At 43.2% G+C, this 21,291-nt stretch overlaps 1 protein-coding gene across 4 annotated transcripts in view; it reads right to left on the bottom strand.

The window, feature by feature from the left end:
* LOC115354888 (pleckstrin homology domain-containing family A member 5-like) overlaps window positions 1-21,291 on the bottom strand; it is a 207,084-nt gene that overhangs the window by 32,155 nt on the left and 153,638 nt on the right. For all 4 annotated transcript variants that reach the window (XM_030045399.1, XM_030045397.1, XM_030045398.1 and 1 more), the window contains 7 exons: window positions 20,125-20,229; window positions 17,372-17,444; window positions 14,551-14,651; window positions 12,869-12,984; window positions 9,029-10,201; window positions 1,991-2,277; window positions 1,043-1,278 (listed from right to left, as the gene is read on the bottom strand). In XM_030045399.1, coding sequence (XP_029901259.1) covers window positions 1,043-1,278; window positions 1,991-2,277; window positions 9,029-10,201; window positions 12,869-12,984; window positions 14,551-14,651; window positions 17,372-17,444; window positions 20,125-20,229 — 2,091 coding nt within the window. The remainder of the gene's footprint in view (window positions 1-1,042; window positions 1,279-1,990; window positions 2,278-9,028; window positions 10,202-12,868; window positions 12,985-14,550; window positions 14,652-17,371; window positions 17,445-20,124; window positions 20,230-21,291) is intronic.

Genomic DNA, 21,291 nt, shown 5'->3' with positions numbered 1-21,291 from the left:
TCTGAATCTGAGGATCAATTTATACTTAATTCTCACTTCATTTGCGGCTGTGAGTGTTGGACAAACGTGTGAGTTTGCCAGAGGTTGCTACACTTTTCCATTTCAACACTGCCTGCATTTTCCAGACCGCAATATCTCGACTGGTATTTGATCTGATCTGTGCTAATAGTGTCTGGGCTGTATGACTGTCAACCACTATCGCTCGGCGGCTGAGGAATACTCTGCACAATATCACACAATATCACAACAGGTGAAATGACAGTGAGGCCTACAGCTACAAAGATATGTGGCGTCTTATATGAGGCAGGAATGAACAGCATTTTTCGGCGCCTGGCCAACTCCAAAACATTTCAAAGACCTGGAAAATACTTGATGAGTTTTCCCAGTTTTTCCCAGGTTTGTGTAGGAACCTCGGTCAAAGTGAAATCTTTAATTAAATATCGGGCGTTGGCCAGCCACGCTGTAGATGATAATGGTCCGTCCCTGACATTTTGTAAGACACGCCATGAAGTTTGATTTTTTCTTTGCACGTCTCATGTGTTAATTTAGTGTTCAATTATGTGCTTTCAAACTAAGTCCATCCTAAGGATTAAAAATTCGTTTTCAAAGACTACAGTAAAATAATATTGAGAGGGAAGCCACTATAAAAAAGATATTTACGGATTATTACAGCCTTCAAATACAGACTTGGTTTTTGTGTCTGAAAAGCCTACAAACACTGTAAAAGTCATCTAAATGATGTAATAAACTTATCATTTTTGCATGACACGGTAGTTTCCCTTTCATTTTTTTTTCTTATCTTATTTTTCATTTTTTGTGTACTGCTTTCATCCCAGGACTAAGAGTTTCCTGTACCCTTGAAATGGGCTGCACTGCCTTAAGGGGCTGCTAAAGAAATTTCATTAATCTTTATTTAACGGAGAGTCACAGTGACACGTTATGGTCTAACGGTCAAAGTTACAGAAGTTAAATGTTGACCAAAAGTTCTGACTATCAACCATTTGGTCTAAAATAAAGCAAGTGACTGCTGGGGCGCCTCTACCTTTGTGAGGTGTGTCCTGTGTCGGCGGTCCAGCGTCACGTCGCCCCTGAAGACGGGCGAGGAAACCTCGGAGTGGGAGTTGGGGTTGTGGGTGGTCTGCTGCCGGGGAGGGGAGAAGGTGCTGTAAAGTGCCAGCGAGCCGTGAGACGGGGACGTGGGGATGGAGTGGGCCACGGCGTGCTCCGAGATGTTGCCCATGGTCTTGGTGGTGGGCAGCGTGCCGTAGTGTCCTGCCGCTGCAGCCACACAAGACCAGAGGAAGACGAACAGCTTACACTCTCAGCCACTTTGTAGGAAACACAAAATGCTCTCTGTGCTGCCTCTGTGAGGAGGCCAACAGCTCGGCTTTTGGCTTAGAAAACGATGGCACAAAAATTGCAGCTCATTGTGGAACGCTTGAAATTACTTTGCCATCCTAGAAGCTTACCAAATAACACTTTTGATGACGCCGACATTGTGAAATACAAGGAATTCAAGCTATGAAGGTCACAAATAACCTTTTCAAATCTACACATACATATATAAGGTTTGGAAATTAAACCCTTCACTGCAGTTTTATTTATTAAAAAAAAAAAAAAAGAAAGAGATACAGCCGCTCAGGAGGTAGAAACAATTAAACATCTAAGAAACTAGAATAACTGAGAACTCTGGTGAAAATATGAATGAAATGTCAATTACCTCTTGTTTCATACATTTTTTTTCAAGAGCATTAAGCTTTATAGTATTTTAGTAGCTCCTATCTCCTACCTCTTGCTGTTTTCACTGGGTTTCACTCTAACGTTACACAGCCAGAAAATATTATGTAGCCCCACCTGCTGAGGTGGCATTCAGCTGATGTAAGTATTTCTGCCTCTGAGAACTGTTTGTGAGACTGAAACTCCTCTCTGCACCTTCACCGCTCCTACAGGAAAGTAAGCCGTGTTTGTGTGTTGGCTCTGGTGTCTGTACCCATCGGCGGAGCCAGACTCTGCCTGGAGAAGGCCTGCCTCTGCTGCCACTCGTACAGCTGCCACATGGTGTCGTCCCTCATCGACCTCCTCTTCTCCGCCGTCGTCACGGTGGTGGTGGAGGCGGGACGGAGGGCCCGGTCGTACACGGAGCCGGCCACGCTGCAGATGCTGTCGGGCCTCATCATGCTGTTGCGGGGCAGCGTGCGGTAGCCCTCCGGGTAGCGGGGGACGATCTGGGCGCGGTGGCTGGGCATGTTCCTGGGTAACGTCTGGTAGGAGGTAATGCTGGGAGAGGAGAAGAGACGGGTCAAGGCATGCACCCAGACGGTCCAGCCAGGGTTGCCACGTCCGCGTTTTTTCCGCCAAATTGGGCTACTTTTTAAGTGTTGCCGCTGGTAACAAATTTTGTCCGCGGGTTGGGCTTGGGCAGACATCAATAAAGATTCATATCTTCAATGACCAATGTTTATACCCAAATCCTGTCAAACTGACTCCGGGCCAGATCAGCATATAAACTATCCACATATGTCACATGCTCCACAGACAAATAATATGCCAGTGCTGTGTGAGGCCACTCAGCACATGACCAATCACATCATCAGCACCACTCGTGCCCAGTGCCTGTCAGCTGAAGTATGGTATCCCATATTATATTTTAAGTTCTGATATACTGTAAATTAAATAGGTGAAAGAACTGTTTCGGGAAATTGCCTTTAATGTTTATGGTGTTATTTTATAGATATTATAGTGCATTTTGCAATTAAAGCAATGCTGTTGGACTTTAAAAGCAACATATATGGATTTTTATGGGCATATTTTGAGTTCTGGTATTGGGCTGATTTTTGGGCCATTTTTATACCAGGTTGGGCGGGTTTTGGGCTGGTTTTGAGTTGCTGTTTGGCTGCTTTTGTCTCACAGACCTGGCAACCCTGGGTCCAGCTGAAAAACTCCAATCCATCCACTAGATAACCCTGCCAAACAGGGCAACGTTTGATTCATTGAATAACCTTCATGAACATTTCAAAAAACTAACACAACAAAGGCAAAACTCAGAGCCAACGTGCCCTGGCAGAACTCCTGCACCGCTGGACTAATCAGGAAAGAAAGAAGTGTTATAAAAACAGCAAGGGCAGAGTGGCACAGGGGATTTTTTTTTCTTCTATTTTTGCATAAAGATAAGACCATATACTATAAGAATCAATCAAACTTTGAAGAAACTAACAAATGTTCAAATAAATGAATAAATGAATGAAGGAGTCACTTTTCCACAGTCAGACTCATTAATCTTGCATGCCCGGACCTCTCACCATGTTTTTTTAAATTTTTTATTTTTTCCATTGCCCGCACCAGGAGACCTGTTTTGCATAAAAACACTTGTTAGAGAGATTGGAGTGGGAGAAAGATGTTTACTTCTTTTGCGCCAATCAAGATAACAAAAATATAATACAAAAAAAAAAATAATAATAAAATAACCAAACTCAAGAGCCGGAGAGGTTGCAATTTAGAAGTAACTGGCTGTACTGATTGGAATTTGAATAAGCGAGACGGAGGGGGATGAAATCACTCGAGATGTACCAGCTCAACAGCAGGTACGAAAAACCTCTTGCTTGACATTTCAGCTACACGCAGCACTTACTCAGACGACGTGACGTGGCGCTGGTTTCTTTTTCGTTTCAACTGTAATTACAGAAAATGTTCCCTGTGCTCTACAAGCCTGTGGCCGCAACAGAAGGGAAAATAAACACCTGCAATAAACACCTGCACCCGCCGTTATCCAATATCCACTGAATCAATGCGCTTAATCAGAAGGTAATGAACAGGAACTACCTAGATTTGTGTGTGAGTGTGTGTGTGTGTGTGTGTGTGTGTGTGAGGGCACATGGCGGTAGGTTTAACAATCGAACAACTGCTATTAACGAAACCCTGCTTCACTTTCACTTCCTGTTCGACCCGGGAACATGGATTAATGAGGAGCTCGCCATTAGCATGTGATCATAAAACGGATGTCCTTATTCTATAGACTGTGGCTTTGACCTTACGAAGACGGAGAGCGCACAGCGACATATATTATGGTCGCTGTCACTCCAGCCGCCCATCGCCATTTGTCACCTAGATGGGGAGAGCGTCGCCTGCACTGCTCATCTCACTTTGAGAATCAGCCGGGAGAAGAGGAGGAGGAGGAGGAGGAGGAGGAGGAGGAGGAGGAGGAGAAACGGAGAGGGCAGGGAGAGAGGAAGAGAGACAACGACATCATCCTATTTCCTGCAGCTATTTCAGCCACTTACATTTCATGCAGTTAGCTGATCAAACCGGTGATGCTGTGGCTACAGGATAACTTTTTTTTATTGCTCTTTGAGAACATCTGGCATCATGAATTTGGTGTATTTGCTGCTGAAACCATTATATAAGCCACAGTTTAATCAGTATTACTGAATGGGAAAGCTGAGGGGCAGCCATCACTGACTTTTAAAAAATAAAACCAATGATGTTTTTAATTGGCTGCAAATTTTAGTTATGCCTCCGGGTACGCCATGGTGTAATGATTAATATATTCTATTTGTTAGGACTAAAAGTATTAAATTGATATAACAATACAACAAATAAGAATTATGTTTTTTTCATTTAAAAAGGTGCATATTAGCATAAAAGTTGACAAAGTGAAAAAAGTAATTTTTCATTGCATTGTGACTTTAAAGATATAACTGGCAATGCAAGTCTTGACAGTATTACTTTTGCTTTACCTCCATGTAAAAACAATGATAAATTAATGTTTTTCTCCTTTTCATAAAGTGTAATTAGTTAAGTGTTACATGATAACTGACAACCATTAATGATTATTTTGATTTATGAACAGTCTCACAATCTAACTTCTTTACTTATTAATCACTTTTTATTTAGTTTTTCCTTTTTATATATATTTATACATCTTGTACCTTACAGATTATATTTACTGATACTAAGCTTTTATCAAATTTTATCCAGGGATTTGCTCTTGTGCTGGAAGAATACCGCCTATTCACTTTCTCCATTCAGATTTCAGCAGAAAACTGGGGATTTGAACCAGCAACCTCGCAGTCACAAGCCAGCCATCCTCTTTTTTTATGCTCGACAAAAGGCGGACAGATACCGCAGCAGCCACAAGCAGAGAGAGTGAGGCACCTTTTGAAGTTATTAATAACTATTTAAGTTATGAGTGGGCTGACACTGATTCTTGAAAGGTAGGAACGCAAGCGGAAAACGATCCCTTTCTGATCCCAGCTTAACTCAAAATAGAGTGGCATTTTGCTTCTGAGCTTGCAGGCTTTTTCAGACATCAATAAAGCATTTGAACTCCAAAGTGTAGTTAAAAATGATTGTTCAGCTGTCATATGAGGTCGGCCCTTGCATCTAGCACTTAGAAACATCTTAACCCAGAGAGAACAAGAGCTGAGAGTGGGACAGTCTGCCATAGGAGGGGGGCACGGTGCTCAGGTTGAGGACTGGGCCTTTAACAGGGGAATCCACGCCAAAAAAAAAAAACAAAAAACAAAAAAACCCCCACAGCATTCCTCCTGTGATGCTCGAGAGTTCACTGTTCATTTTCATTTCCTTCACAGTCTCTCTCAAAGCTAAAAACAAGACACTTTTGTTGATGCCAAAACAAAGAAACAAATCTGCAACTCTGTCCAAGTTTGTGGGAACATTTGGCATGGGACAAATTAATTATTAGCACAATTATGAATTAATGTGGATGAATTGTGAGCAGGAGATTTGGATGCAAAAAAAAAAAAAAAAAAAAAGCCACAAAAACAACTCCACCGACTGGGTCAGTCTCAAATCCACTAATTTGGTGACTCTGCAGATAGAGGCTCTGCTCTTCCGCTCGTAAACCTTTGACTGAGCTATCCAATATCTTTTAATTATCTCAAAACAACAGGTAATACTTTATTTTGCAACTTTAACATTTGAATTTGTACTGAAACGTACTGAAAATGAACCACAGTGCTGTATTAGCACTGTGTTAACGCCACCAGTTGCATATTTCCCCAAACATTAAGGATCACATTTCCCACAACTTAAATAATAATTACTCTGCTTACACCATGGCCACATGCCAACAATAAAAAAAAACTGGGAGAGATAATCAACTTAGGGATAGAAAATCGCACCAAAAAAGCTGGATGATGGCGCTAACATTATTCAGTTCGAGCCACAGCATTTAGATTTGCCAAAGTGGACTAAATACAGCTCATATCTACACAAAAATGGCTAATCTGGCTCAGTGTTGGTGTTAAAATTATGACAATGCTCAAAAATAATCATCATTTTGAAGCAGTAAGCACAGACTAAGAGTTTGTAGCTTGGTAAGATAGTCAGGTTATTAGCTTAGTTACTTTGTTAGGGTGTTTATATGCCAAATATATGAATTTAGAGCAGTGATAAAGGTTTGAACACGCACCCTTCAGCCAATCAGAGAGGGGTATTCAACCAGGCCACAGTATAATATGCAGTAAGGTCAAAAGACTGTAACAGGGCCATTGTGATGTAAAAATGTACTGAATTATACAAAATAAGAGCTTTACAGTAGAAAATAAACTGCGGCCTTCATGCATGCTCATAAATAACAAGAAAAAAAGAAAATCAAACAGCTGCAGATAACACGGGCTGCTTGCAGGCAGACGTGCTAAGTGAGGGGAAAGAGAGGATGGTATCTATCAGAATCACAGAGAAACGCATCACAGCTATGGGGATATGCACGGATGCACATGTAGCACACACACACTACACACACACGGCTTATTCTTTACACCTGAAGATCACAAGGTGCACACACACCCACGACTATGCATACAAAAGCATCATCTGAAGTTCAAGAGATACATGCACATACAACATTCACAGGTACATGCAGACACTGCTCACACACACTCACACTCACACTCACTCACAAGGGTCTGTAATCAGTTTTACCGCTGCATCTAGCTCTGCCCACTTAAACTAATGTGGCTGTTTGCAGCAGCCAGACTTGGTGTTAACAACGATAACAATCAGTCCTACAACAAACTTCCTCTTTTTCCCGCCTTGGTGCCGAGCGCTGATAAAGATGACAAATGTGGCTCGGTAACACTCGGCTCGCTTTGATCTCATCACAGTCTCATTTCCATGACTTATTCATGGCAACAGGAGGGGAGAGAGGAAGAGCTGAGAGCAAACGTGGCCTCGGCGCTCTTGCAGCTCTGTTCTGTTGTGTTCCTCCGACCAGCCGGCTAAACGGCAGCTAAACGCCAGCCCTCCCGACTGAGATACACATCTGCGGTGACACAAAAAGCTTTCAGCTCCCTCTGGCCTGTTCGGTCAGAGCAAGGACAGAGGTAGACAGACAGCAAGTGAGGGGGCGGAGAGGAAAGGCGGGGCAGCAAAGCAAGAGATGGAAAAAAAAAAGGGCTTCAGATCCTCCAGAGCACCGCGCTGCCAGGATGAGAGGTCGCCCTTGGTGTTCAGCGATATAACTTGGTGAATACTGTAAATGTGCGCGTGTGTGTAAGCCCATATTTTGGCCGTCATTTATTCATCTTTCGCAATCCAAAAAACAAACTATACACAGCACTGTAGATCTGCATAGAATGAAAGTGCATCCAACCATTTCAGAGTGTGGGGACTTTGATAAGGAGAGCTGTGCGATTTTATATTTGGCTTTGACTGTTAGAATAAAACTGTTTTTGCTGCCCCTGCAACAGAATAGCTGAGTGATTTAAAGACAATCTTTTCTGAAAAGAGAGCGTCTGAGTGGATGGCTTCTTTGGTGTAGCAACAGTTTCGGAAACCGTTACGTCTGAAGAGATGGATTCTTTTTTCTTTTCATTTCTTTTTTTCTTTGCAGCCTCTACTTTGGATTGAGAAGTCACTCGTCCTCTGGGGTTTTGCTGATAGACCTCAGCCGTCTGAACGCTTCCTGCTGAGACGCTCATGACCAAATGGTGTTAAATTGAAACTGTATATCAACCAATAGTGTTATTGCTTGAGGAGCGAGTTCATTTATTCCTATACATTTTGTTGTGTAGTTTTACCTCATTTGCACAGTGATAAAACATAGAGGATGTGTGATAAATACACTGAGATGAAATGTGATGATAAAAACACAGTGAAGAGAAACAAATTACTAATTTCTGAAGGTCAGGTGATGAAAACCTGTGGAGGCGTACAATACAACCTCAATTCATAACAAAGGGAACAGACACATGAAAGAAGCAAAATATTAATGATAGAAAGGTGAAACAAAACTGGACTGGATGAGACCTTAGAGGTAATAGCACAGCGGAAAACAGAAAAACAACAACGAGATGAAGCGATAAAGGAAACAGGAAGATGGCCGGTTCCTGGAGAGCACAAGCTCCTTCTTGGAAAGAAAGAGGGAAAGAAAGATCTGGCTTGCCAGACTCGCCTCCCACAGGCAGGCTGCCATCTTCTCGAGCTTATGCTTCTCGCTCTGCTGAGACATTTGCTGGATCCGTGGAGTGCTCTGTTTTTAACCTGGTTACTCAAGTAAACCGGGTTTGGGTCCATAGATGTAAACATAACTTAGCTAGAATAACCAAACTCCACTTCAGAAGGTTGGCTTACTCTGATATTAAACAGGGAAACACCTTTCAGTTTCAACGTCTTATCATTGGGATCATGTTTTTCCCCCTGTACTTGAAGTAGCCATGGTTGGACAAAATACTATGTAAAAATACTGTGTAGTATTCAGAACATACAAGACATATAAGACAAACACAGGCAGTACAGCTCATTCTGACAATATGAAGATGCACAAGAAATCTCAATATTTCCTGTTATTTAATGCGGCAACCATAAAGCCGCATCTTTGATTTGACTATTTCACTCAATTTAAATGTGATGTACTGACGTGTCAATGAAGTGCTGCAACAGGCAGATACAGATTATGTACGTGACACTGTTGAACAATGGATAACATTTATTTCTAACTTTGAGTGGGGGAATTTGAGGGAAAATCAGAGTTTAGAGGTCAAAGAGAGACATGCTGTCACACACTCACCTCCTGTTGTCGTCGTCCAGTCCTCTCGTCCTGTGTGTGCGGACCCAGTGCTCCAGCTGCTGCATGGAGTTGGTCCTGGACAGGCCTCTCTCCGCCTCCTGAGCTGGAGCCTGGGTCTTTCCTGACCCCCTGGCCAGGCCGCCATCCACCTCCCCGGGGCTGCTGACATCCCCAGGCTGCTCCCCTGTCCCTGCCCCTGTCCCTGTCCCTGTCCCTGCCCCTGCTGCTGCCCCAACCCCGGAGCCGTTCACCTGCGGAGGCTTGTGCAGGCTGAGGCCGGCCTGGGCCTGGCCCTGGCGAGAGGCCGACACTGCGGCAGCAATGGCAGCGGCCTGAGCCGGCTGCAGTTTGATGCTGCTGATTTTAGTGAGCGACCTCTCTGCACTTGGGTCCCTCTGGAAGCCATATTTATCCCCGTCACGAACCGTAGCATATTTATCTCCCTCTCTGAGGGTAGCGTACTTATCCCCTTCCCGGAGCGTGCTGTATTTCTTCACTTCCTTAACCGTGCCGTATTTGTCCACAACTTGTATGGTGCCGTACTTACTCTCCGCCTCTCTCAGTGTGCCGTACCTCTCTGTGTCTTTCAACGACAGCTGTCTCTTCACTTCCTTTTGAAGAACATATTTCTGTCCGTCTTTCTGGAGTGTGTGCCGGTCTCCAACTTTCTGCAGTGCAAACTTTTCCCCGTCCTTTGTGAGCAAGTACTTCTCTCCGTCTTTCGTTGGGGCGTATTTCTCATCTGTCGGCGGTACAGTGTACTTTTCATCCACTTTCTGGACTGCGTACTTCTCTAGATCCCTGTGAATGGCGTAGACCTCTCCGTCTTTCTGCAGTGAATATTTCTCACCATCCTTTCGCAGCATGTATTTCTCTCCGTCCTTGTGCAGGAGGTACCTCTCGCCGTCCTTCTGGAGCATGTAGCTCACACCGTCCTTTTTCAAAGAGTACCTCTCCCCGTCTCTCTGTAGGGTGTAGTATTCCCTCTCCCTCTGGCCGTTGTGTTTCTCGGGATCCTTTTGCCGTTTGTCATCAGCGCGTGACAGGGAGTGCTGCCGGACGGGCTCGCGGTTACGTTCGTTGTTTTGGATCTCAGGCCGGGTCAGGACTCTGTGGTTCAGCAAGTTGTTCAGCTCCTGAGGCGTCCGCTGGTCCACTTTCAACTTGTCCAATCTGAGAGGACAGAGAGTGAGAGAAGTAAAAGGAGACACAAAGAAAACAAACAATTAGAGATAGAAGGGAAGGCAGAGAGAGAAACAAAACAGAGAAATGTGTGGGGACAAAGACGAAAAGACAAAAAAAAAAAGCAGAAATTTCAAATATAAGCCCTGGTTGAGAAAATAAAGCATCTTGGTTGAGGCTACTGTCAAAACCCCTGTGTTTGTCTGACAGCCCTTCTCTCTCTTCCTCTCTCCCCCTGCCCTTGCACTCCTGTCTTCCCCTCTCCTTCCCCACAGAACCTTCAGAGAACAGAGAAGAGAGGTATCACCTCAAAGTTTTCAACGACTCGAGTGCATCTTCTGAAGCTTTTCTGGTCTCTACAAGAAACCACTGACAGTAAAAGGACAGGGGTGATAGCCAGGCTGTGTGATGGTGCATTAACAAGAGTGAATAATCACAGCTTTCTTAAAACTCAATGAAGACAGATGTAAAGCGAGGCTCTACCTGTTTACGTGGTGAAAAAATAAAAGGCCACTTTTCACAGCAAGACATGAAAATGCACATAATTTACTATTCAATAAATGATTAAATGAGCGATCGCACTTACAAGCTGCATTAGGCAAGAAATATACAAAACAAGATTCAAATACAAAAAAACACTGTCTTTTCACACTTGAATCACAAAGTAAGGTCACAACAGATAAGAGCATCTCCTTTTCACCCTCACATTTTAACATATTTTAACTGCACCATTACCAACTGCGGAGTCAACATTACTAATTCATTTCATTCTCCTCTGGTGCATGTGCGTACGACTGATGCCGACTTTGAATTTAATGATGGTGCAATTTGTTTGAGAAAAACTTAGCAAAACAGACAATGGGGGCCATTCGCCAAGTGAGAAACTTAATATTAAAGCCAGTCACTTCAGTACTGACAGTGCTAAGGTTGTCAGTGGGATTTTATATTGTTCCTTACAAAATAATAATAGAAAATAATGGTGCAGGCAATGCAGGAATCACCTCGAAATGGAGCGTGCCCCCAAACTCTCGAAATGGAGCGTGCCCCCAAACTGAGATGCTGCATATCGTCTAATTTTAATATTTTGCTGTTGGTGAATATGGTCACTACAAACTCTCTCTGCAGAAAGTGACAGATCAAGACTCAAGAGCAAAACGGAGTGTCCTAAAAAGCAGCAGAGTGAGCGCTCTGTCCAGACACAGTTGGACTCCACCACCTCCTCACCCACAGAAGGGCTGCATTACTCACATGGCGAATATTTTGCACTCGGCGCCCCTGACGCTACGCTTAAAAATAATGTCCGACTTGTGGCCTTGGAAGTGGGTGTGTTTGCAAGAGATCCAGATTTTGCTTTTATGTGTACGAGGCAACTTCTTAGCGCACATAAATCGATGTTAGACTATAAATGCACGCAAGTAAATTTCTCTTTACCCACCGCCCACACCCACAGTTTCAAACAGCGTCCTCCGCGGCAGAGCTCTTTTTATTTTGTGATTTGTATTCAGCCAAAGATGCATCACATCATATTGGGTGACTGGACGCAGCAATAATTAACTTCTGCATATCAAGGGCATTAAATAACGGGCAGAGCCTGTTCTGTGATGTTTTGTGAAGGGACTTAATCAGGCAGACACTCCTGATTTGATTGGTTGCTTGGCTGCTTGCTGTCCTCCTATGACCGTTATTCTAAAAACTGATCTCATGTTCACAAGCTCAACCGCCCTGGAATTAACCGGCACAATCAATGCATCAAAATCTAATCATGGCTGAGGTTGATCTATACTTTCGAATCACCAGGCTGCACGTAATAAAGGCAATTGCTTCCACCAAGCCAATTTGTGCAATTTGAAGGTTTGAAATGGAAAAATGGATGGTGAACGAAAGCACAAATTTCTAAGAAAAATGCTACTTCAGGTGGATTTTGTCTGTTTCAATAAAGAGGCCACTCAAAAAGCTGCAGCTGGAACAGAGTTTGCAAAATTAATGACTTCGTAGGAGATGACCTCATGTGTTTTGTGTCCGGGTTAGAGAAAATATGTTTGGTAAGGACGGAAAGAACGACAACTGTCTCACTGTTGCACATGCATATTTCTTTAAATTATACAAGGGATGGTTTAACCGGTGCTTAAATTCCTTTGCATAACAACCCTCCAGAATTGATTTATGTCTTTGTTCCCGAATGTGCAGTGCCCATTAACACATCAGCCAAAGCATTTTGTCACCATTTTGGCAAGCTACAAGTACAACGAGTGTTACATAAAATTATCGTCACAATGGCAATCAAGTCATGAAAAGCCTGCTCCGTGTTTAAATGGTGCGATGTGGATCTTATTCTCGTGGGGGCAGCAAGCCTTGTTCCACTGAACAGCTGCTAATGAAAATGCACCTGATTTGCATTTGACCATTGTCCACTTTGCAAAAGTTTGCTCCTAATTAGTGCAAAAAAAAAAAAAAAATGAACGAAAACACATCTAATATGAGATTGCTATGCTCTTATGTGCTGAGTAATTGTGGTTGTTCTTCAGTAGAAATGGGCTGCTTCCTTCATGGCGGTGGTCTGATGCTCTAGACAACGGTTCATATCTCTCCTGTTACTCAGGCAACCTCAGTCCTGGTTTAATTTTTGCTTGTGGGCGTGTCCCTGTCATGTGCACCGACCTTCGGATTGGCTCAGTGTGGACGAGGGCGGCATCTGTCATGACCTTCATCCAGGACTCCATGTCTTTGGCTGTGTCAGTGCAGAAATAATAGGTCCGCATGTTGGGGTGAGTGGCCTGAAAATACACCGAGAGAAAGATAAAGCCAGGTAGACAGACAGATAAACACGCAGAGATAGAGGGAGCGAGAGAGGCGAAGATAAAACAGTGTGAGAGTGTGAGAAGCAGCTTTGGATGGTGACCTTGAGACACCAGCAGGGAGTCTTTACATCATCTGCGTTGGCAGCAGTTTGGGTGTTTTTATACTTGTGAGTGTGTGTGTGTGTGTGTGTGTGTGTGTGTGTGTGTGTGTGTGCATGAGAGTGTGAGCAAGCTGGTGGCTGTTTTCTGCCTCCCTCTCCATGTGTGTTTCAGCACAGGAGTAAAAACACACAAGTGTGAATGCCTTCAAGGCTGTTTGAGTTATCTTTATTTATCTTGGCAAAGGTTGAGCTGCATAAATAAGAATGACACTGAGGTGCCGCAGTAACAAGTTCTGTGTGTGTGTGTGTGTGTGCGTGCATGTGTGTGTGTGTGTGGTGTGCATGTGCGTTAGGCAGCTGTGAGAAAGTGAAAGGGCACGGGGGGTGAGGCAGACTCTTTCTAGGGTCATGAATGCTGTCAGGACACAGCGGCTCAAACTCTCACACTCTCAGCTGCTCAAAATGCGAAGTCCATGTCCACACTATGCCGGGTAAATCTGAAAACACATTTTTTCCTGGACACTTCAAAGATGGAGATTTCTTGTGATCCAGGCCATAGTCTGGGAAACTTCACGCATTTCGGGGTGTTTCAGTGTGGACAGCTGGCTTTTGGAAAACAGACTCTGAAAACGCTTATGTAGACAGCGATGGACACGGCCAGGTAATTAAAATTCACTGTTGATAAAAGCAATATCAGAAAGCCTAAACTGCAACATGTTTTGTAAAATGACTTGCCATGTCAGAGGACTTGATAGGCCTTGAAAAAAAAAAGTGCAGCCCTCCAGAGCGCTAACCAGGGACGCCTGAATTCATTCGTTTCTCGATTTATGTAGTAGCAATAAATACATTTAATAAGGGCATTGTTAAAATTTCATTCTGAGAGGTTAAATTTACAGTTATTCCGCTTTTCCATGCTGCTTCAAACTAACTCCAGTCAGCATATTACCACTAGACTCCTGCTGCTGTATGTCCTCACTAAAGCATTGCTAAAATTGCTCCATGTTGGCCAGTTTGCAGCATCAGAACTAGAAAGCCTTCGCTCGTTTGAATCAAGGATGCTGGTGCTAGTTGGCCAATCAAGCTCCAGTATGATGACTCTTCCGACTTAGTCTTCAAATTCATTAAAAATACCCTTTTAACTAAACTATTCTAATCTGCAAAACATCATAAAGGGTGTTATTCTTGCGCTGAGCCACAGAACATCATTAAAACTGAGGATGGCGTCTGTGCACGAGGAACACTCATGCATTAAGCAAGACAGATTTCATAGCCAGATCATCAACACCGCCATTAATTTCAGCATAAAAAAATAATTGAGAAAACAACTGCAAAATTGAGAATATTGAGGATGGCATCATTTCTGATACAGTGTAATATAAATTACATCAAGAGCATTATTAAAACATCATCTTTTCACTAAAAAGAGGAAAAATGGATCCACCTTGAAGGCATATTTCCTGCTGATGTGGTCATCCACCGACAACATGGAGATGTGAAAGCTAGGCAGCAGGATGCTTCCCAGGATTCCCTCCTCTTTGTCATCTGCACCACAGAGGAAGAAGAGTCAGCAGGTTAGCTGTGCTCTAACAAGGAGGGCGACACATCACGGCATTTCACTCCAAACCCAAATGACCAGCTGGAAAGTAACTGGATCTGCTCAAAACTCCGCTTTTTTTTGGCTGAGTTTGGATCAGGCTCAGGTTCAGTGCAAATCGGATTATTAGTAATTTGCTGGTGGCTAAATAAGCTTTTGTTTAGATAAGGCTTTGGATTTATGGTAATGAAAGAACAATGAAACTATTCCCCTTGAGTTTGGTTCGCGTTTAGTGATTCCTGTTTAGACTGAACTTGACGCAAGTCGCTCGCAATGAGGGCGGAAGAAGTAAAAGTTAAAAATGAAACTGCATATTTAACAGTGACAAACACGGAGCACAAATTCCCATTTCAGAGAACACCCTGATATTTCTTCCACGGTCTCCAGATTTTCTTGTCCGCAGGATTTGGAACGAGTTGTTAAGTCTTGCCTTTGAGTATCAGAACACGGCGGTTTACCTTTATCTTGTCCACGGTGTGATGGCTGACTAGTCTAACAGGATGAGATGGAACAAAACCTGCTGGGGCTTATCAGAGAACGGCAGACAGAGAGAGAAAGAATGAGACGATTGGGCGCACGGGCCCTGTCCATTTTCTGTGTGAACTACAATCTTCTTTCTCTCGCTGTGTGTGGTGCACAGCAGGAAACACACACACAGCTGAGGACCGGCTTTCCACAAAGAAAACACTGCTTTCTGCTCTTTTATTATTGCTTTCACGTATCAGACGCCAAACTGTTGCAGAGTACAAAAGACAAAAGATATCTGCTACACAGCCATGAACAGTCGACCTCCCTAACCAAGTAAATATCTACTGATGCCACATCAGAAGAGCCGTGTAACAGCAACCTGAGCTGATGGATGTCAGGCCGGTAATGACTGAATCATTACTATCGCCTCTCTCTGCTTGCTATAGGAAGATGCCGCTTTGATCGGAGCCTTGGACTGAAAACCAAAGGCGGTGCAAAGCGAACAGAGGCACATCTGCTGCACCGACTGCAGCAAAAACCTACAGAGCCTCAAGCCAGTGCTGCTGTTTGCTTTAACCGAGCTTATACGGTGAGCCTCGCAGCTCTTCCTTCTCGCTCTCTGCTGCTGAATTATTGAGATACAGGGAGACAGAGAACAGAGAGGGAGAAAGAATGAGTGAGCTGGCATGCAGCTAGATAGGTATATACCGCAATGAGTGGGTGGCTTCTTTTAGAAGGATTGACATTTCAAGGCACTTTAGCAGTCTCACTGAGATTTCCAGGAAAGGCTGCAGACCTGTTATGCAAAGTTATGTTTGGTCAATGATGGACTCATATATCTAGAGGAGATTTGCTCCTGGAGGGATGCGCACAACAACAGCCACAACAGTCAACAACAGTCCTCATCATCCCAGCTCATACAAAAAGAATTAAGGATAACAACTCCAAACTCACGCAAACACCACCCAACCTGAGTGACAGAAGGCGCTTAAAATAAAGTGATAGAGCAAAGAGGAGAAAAATGGAAAGAGAGGAGGTTATTATCAGAAAGCCGAGCACGTCATTGTCCTTCCTAAGGACGCCTCCTCTCTCTCGTCTCTCGCTGGCTAAGCCAATAAACATCCAATTCTCCCCTGGGTTTGTCATGAAAGCGGCCACTGATTGCGCTCTGGGAGCGGTTAATTTGCCAATTTATGGAGATGGGAAAACTCTCTCAAGGGTTTAGGAGACACAAGGAGGAAGAGATGAGCTTTTCTAAAGGTAAAGTTCCAAATTGGCAGCGGTGGTTGGTGGGCGTTCTAGTTTTAGGTCAAACCAAGGACTGCTACTTTTAACTGGCAAGGACGCACGAGGCTCAGTGGTTAGAAAGCAGGGGTGTGAATCTTTGTTTTAAGGATGGTGAGAAGTACAGCGCCTGGTCTTTAGTGGCAGGGGATGTCACCACCCATACAGAACAACAGGTGGTGACATCACCTGCCACTAGAGACCAGGCACCGTACTTTTCACAATAAGAGGTCAGGCTGTGCAGAGATTGGGGTTTGGGGTTCAGTCACTCTGTAACATCGATGCAATTTGATTCACAATTCACTAGTTACCGAAATTTAAGAATGATTTTTCTTTCTTGGGAAAAGTTAGTACATCAAGATCTGATTCAGCACTTTTAGCCAAAATTTCCCATCCATTAATAAACACATACCTTTCTCATCTGAAATATGAAAATTTGTATCAATGCAGAATTAATTATCAATGCATCAATGAAATTAGACCATCTTTATACCCTTTGTAACAACGTATTATATAATAACCCTGCATTTTATAATCACTCATCAAAATGAATCAACTTTTTCCCGCATTTTCGCAATAACTTTCCACATTTTATAATAAAAACCTCGAGCGCAAAATAATTTTCATTATGTAATAACTTATTACATGCTACATTATTACATAATGCCTTGTTACACCCCTGTTACTGTCCCATAACACAAAGATCATAAGTCTGAATGCATTCTGTTGTAGAGCCCTTGAGCAAGACACAGACACTTCATCCTTGGCGGTGGATGAAAGTATCAGTTATACACATTTAATTAAAGCCTAAGGCCCTAAAGAGACAACAAAATAGATCTGGAAACTTGCATGCATGTGTGTGAGTGTGTGTGTGTGTGTGTGTGTGTGTGTGTGTGTGAGTGAGTGTGTTCCTCACCGCGGTAATAGAAGAGGCACATATCAGACAGAACAAACCACCGTTTCTTCCATAGCTTCATGCCTGTGCTGTCCTACAGGGGTCAAAGGGCAAAGGTCATGAGTCAGTCAGAGAGTAATTACAATTGAACAATACACTCTCTCACACACACACATACACACACACACACAGACACGCTATTTTCCTCTCTCTTTTGATCCTCTCTCATTTCATTCCTCTCATCACCTTCCCTCTCTCTTTCCCTCTCCCTCTGGCTGCTTCTATTAACCAGCTTCTATCTCCTCCTCTGAGACAAATTGCTCTGTTTTATCTCTTCATAACGCGGTGACAAATTTGCCTCTTTGCTGCTCGGGGCAAAGGCCCACGCTTTGTTCTCCGCACTAAAGACCCGGCTCTTTTCTCACCGCTGCCACCGCCGTAATGGCTGCGGCGCTCGACGCCCGCCTTCTTTACCCGTGACAATAACAAGCTCGAGACCGTCCGCTTGCATCGCTTGTGCTTTCAGCTCGAGAGATACAGAGGCACAAATAAAAGGGAAGTCTTGGTGAAACAGAAATGACATATTCTTCTGTTGAGGGAGCACTTTGCTTAGCAGGTTTGGGGGGGAGGCGTATGTGTGTGTGTGTCTGGGAGAGAGAAGGGGGGAGCAGTGTGAAGAGTAAATCGATTCCTCTCTCAGTGTGAATACAGTGAGCGGCTGCTGAGAGGCCAAGGCTTAGCTGAGATGGAGGTTATTGACAACAGCTTTTAACAAGGAAAACTGAAAACTGGGGCAGACGTGAATGTGCTCCATGAGGGAAGTTCTCCTCGGGGGGACGGCGCGGCGTTCAGAGGTCCGGAGACCAATTGACAAATTGACCCATGCCAGATCGTAGCGAGGAGAGGAAAATTGCTCAACTTGCGCTGAGCTGGGGGAACGGTCTTGAGTGACCTGGCCGAGCCTCAAGGCCAATTAGCTGAAATCAAGTCGCACTCGAAGGTGGAAAAGCATCCTCCAATCTCGTATTTGGACAGCAACAAGGCACCTGATGTTTTTACGTCTCTCGTTACATGTGAGATGATTTAAATGTGAAGCTGAAGTGCAGACTGTCACCTCCAATTTGAATGTACTGAGCATGTGGGTGTGCATGAATGCATCCTAAAAAGCAAGACTCAGAGGGTACCAGGTCTGCTGGCGGTATGTATAACAAATGAGCCCCGTGCTGCTGCTAATGGGGCTAAATGCTAAGTTTGTAGCGGTGGGAAGATGATCACACCAGAGTAAATACATTCAGCTGGGTAAAAAAAAAAAAACATGCTTGCCTTGCTCCACGGTGAACATATGATGTGACACAGAGGAGCTACGTGATATCTCTGCGCCACATTACTCTGCAGTGCTTTAATGAATCAATCTTGTTTTTTTTTTTTTTAAAACCTCCCTTGGCTTTTTTCTGCTCGGGCTTCCAGGCTGCTACAACTCTGCAGCAAGTTACACGTGTAGCAAATCTGTTCGATAAACTAAATGCAGGCTCAGCAGATAAAAACAAATGCCCCTCTCCAAACTCTCTCGAACGATAATATAGAGAATATGTGTTTTTGACACCATGGGTATATGATGCTTTAGGCACTATTTATCCACTGTATTACTGTATCGCTACCATGCTTTGACTCAAGGAAAAACCATTGTTGCTGATTTACTCTTACTCTTTTGATTGGACAGTTTTTTTTTCTTTAAAGCAACAACATAATCTGGGGAGTGTATTTTCAGCAGCAGCGATGCTTCTAAATGACTATAGGTGTTGTGAAGCTCTTATTTTGTTAACCTTTTCCTGTTTGGTGTCGCACTTCCTTTATACCCACTAGTTGTTTCTAGCTTTGCCACCACATAATTGCATTGATATAGTTCACCTGTTCACTCCCTTATTTAAGACTGCACTTCCCCTCACCCCTTCTTTTCACCTGGTGAGTTTTGTTTGTTTCCTTAGTTCAATTAGAAACCTCAACCTTATTGACATTTATCTTTATTTTGTGCAATGAGGTCAGTTTATGTTCAGTTTAATCTTTTGTTTGCTTTCTTTCAGATGACCCATGTGTGTCTGTTTCCCCCCTTCCTCATGCTGAAGTTAAGAGAAATAAACTCTTAAAATAATCTGCGTCTCCTGGCTATGATTCTGTGACGATAGTCTCCACAAGAAAATTGAACCTCCTCCATTACAATAGGAATAGTATAAAAATACTGCAAGTGGCAATGTGTCTGTGTGCATCTCTCTGTCTGCAGCCACATGTTGCTCCTGTAGGCGCGTCACGGAGGTGCACCTCAGCAGAAACAGGCGACATTTAATTTGGCGAAATTGAAAATTTGCGGTGGGCTGCCACAGTAGGGGAACACTGACTTAAACTATCATTGTGAAGAGGATGCCTGCTAAATGTGAAACCGAACGGCCTCCCACCTGAAAGTGAAACCGCAAGTCCCGGGTCACATGACCTAAATGGTGAGCAGACTGAACAAGCAACCAAACAATACTGCCATCAATGGAGCCCCTCGCTATTTCTAAAGAATAGGGCAATTTTATTTCTAAATGCGTATATTCAAACACACACAACCATCATCAAACATAAACTTTGATGGCAAAGACACTTAAATCACACACACACACACACACACACACACACACACACACATACACCAACACATCCTGTGAGGTAAACTGCAGGGATATCACACTGCTCAGGTAGATGGGTAGATGTAAAACTAATGAGGCTTTCTCCTGTACCTGTTTGTAAAGCCAGTTGCTCTTGACCACCGGGGCATTGGGGTTCCTCTTGATGGAGTTGGACCGCTTCCCAAAATTGTGAACTTTTTTGGAAGACCTTGAGGGCTGTTGAAACACACCGACGAATAATGAATACAGAGAACCGGCATATGCAATATAGATAACACTGCATTTATAGTGCTGTATGTCATCTAAATGTCATGATTGCAGGATGACCTCTATTATGTATTTATGAAAAAAAAACAAAAACAATAAATAACAAATCCCCCACTGTGTGCCTGTTTTTCCATGTTGGATCCCATATACAGAAATGTATTTGGTGTACTGGCTGCAAGAAAGCAAGTATACACATAAAGCAGCTTTTCCAGCAGCTATAAAAAGCAACAACAGGGGAAGATGTATTCAGCTCATTAAACAAAGCATATTCCACATCCCCCATATATCATGGCTCACTTACTGAAAAATGCAGCAATGCAGTAGGTCTGGGTGCAGCGGCCAAAATCCTATGCTAATTTCAGTAACGATAATAGACATGAACCAACGCTACACAGAGTCCTTTTAACAAGTCAGAATTGAACATAAATAGAACAAAATTACCATGCAAAATAAAAACATAACGCCTACTGTGCTATTTCTTTACACATGACACTATATCTTAAATATATGTGTATATATAGTAAAGACCCCAACAGCTTGAATATGTATTGACAAGAGAGTGATGAAATTAGTAGCTGCCAAAATGAATATGTACTCTATAGTGTTTCTAGAGATTATGCATTTCTTCAAACAAAATGTAAGCCATATTTACATCAGAAAAGAAAAGGAAAGAAAAGAATAATTACATTTTTGTCCATCGTTATCATCAGGTTGTTATTTGGCGTAGCTCAACAAGCTTACCTTGGCACAGGCCTGTTTGTTACTCCACTGCCTTTTTTTTTTTTTTTTTTTTTTTAGCAGCATTTGCTTGCATGCTATCATTGTGATGTTTTCAGAGGAAAACAGGTGCAACTTAATTATTTACACTGCAAAATCTGCTCAAAGTTTCAGCGGCGTTATCATGCCAAATTTCACCACCCAAACTGTGTTTTATCAACCTGCCCTAAAACGCAGCCTCTTTTCTCTGAATGATGCATTCTGTGTGTCATTCATGCAAGTTTTTTTTTTTTT

The sequence above is a fragment of the Myripristis murdjan genome, chromosome 23 (assembly GCF_902150065.1).
Source record: "Myripristis murdjan chromosome 23, fMyrMur1.1, whole genome shotgun sequence".
In the NCBI taxonomy this organism is placed as follows: Eukaryota; Metazoa; Chordata; class Actinopteri; order Holocentriformes; family Holocentridae; genus Myripristis; species Myripristis murdjan.
Note: the sequence above shows the minus strand (reverse complement) of the source record. Positions and strands in the feature narration are given on the sequence as shown.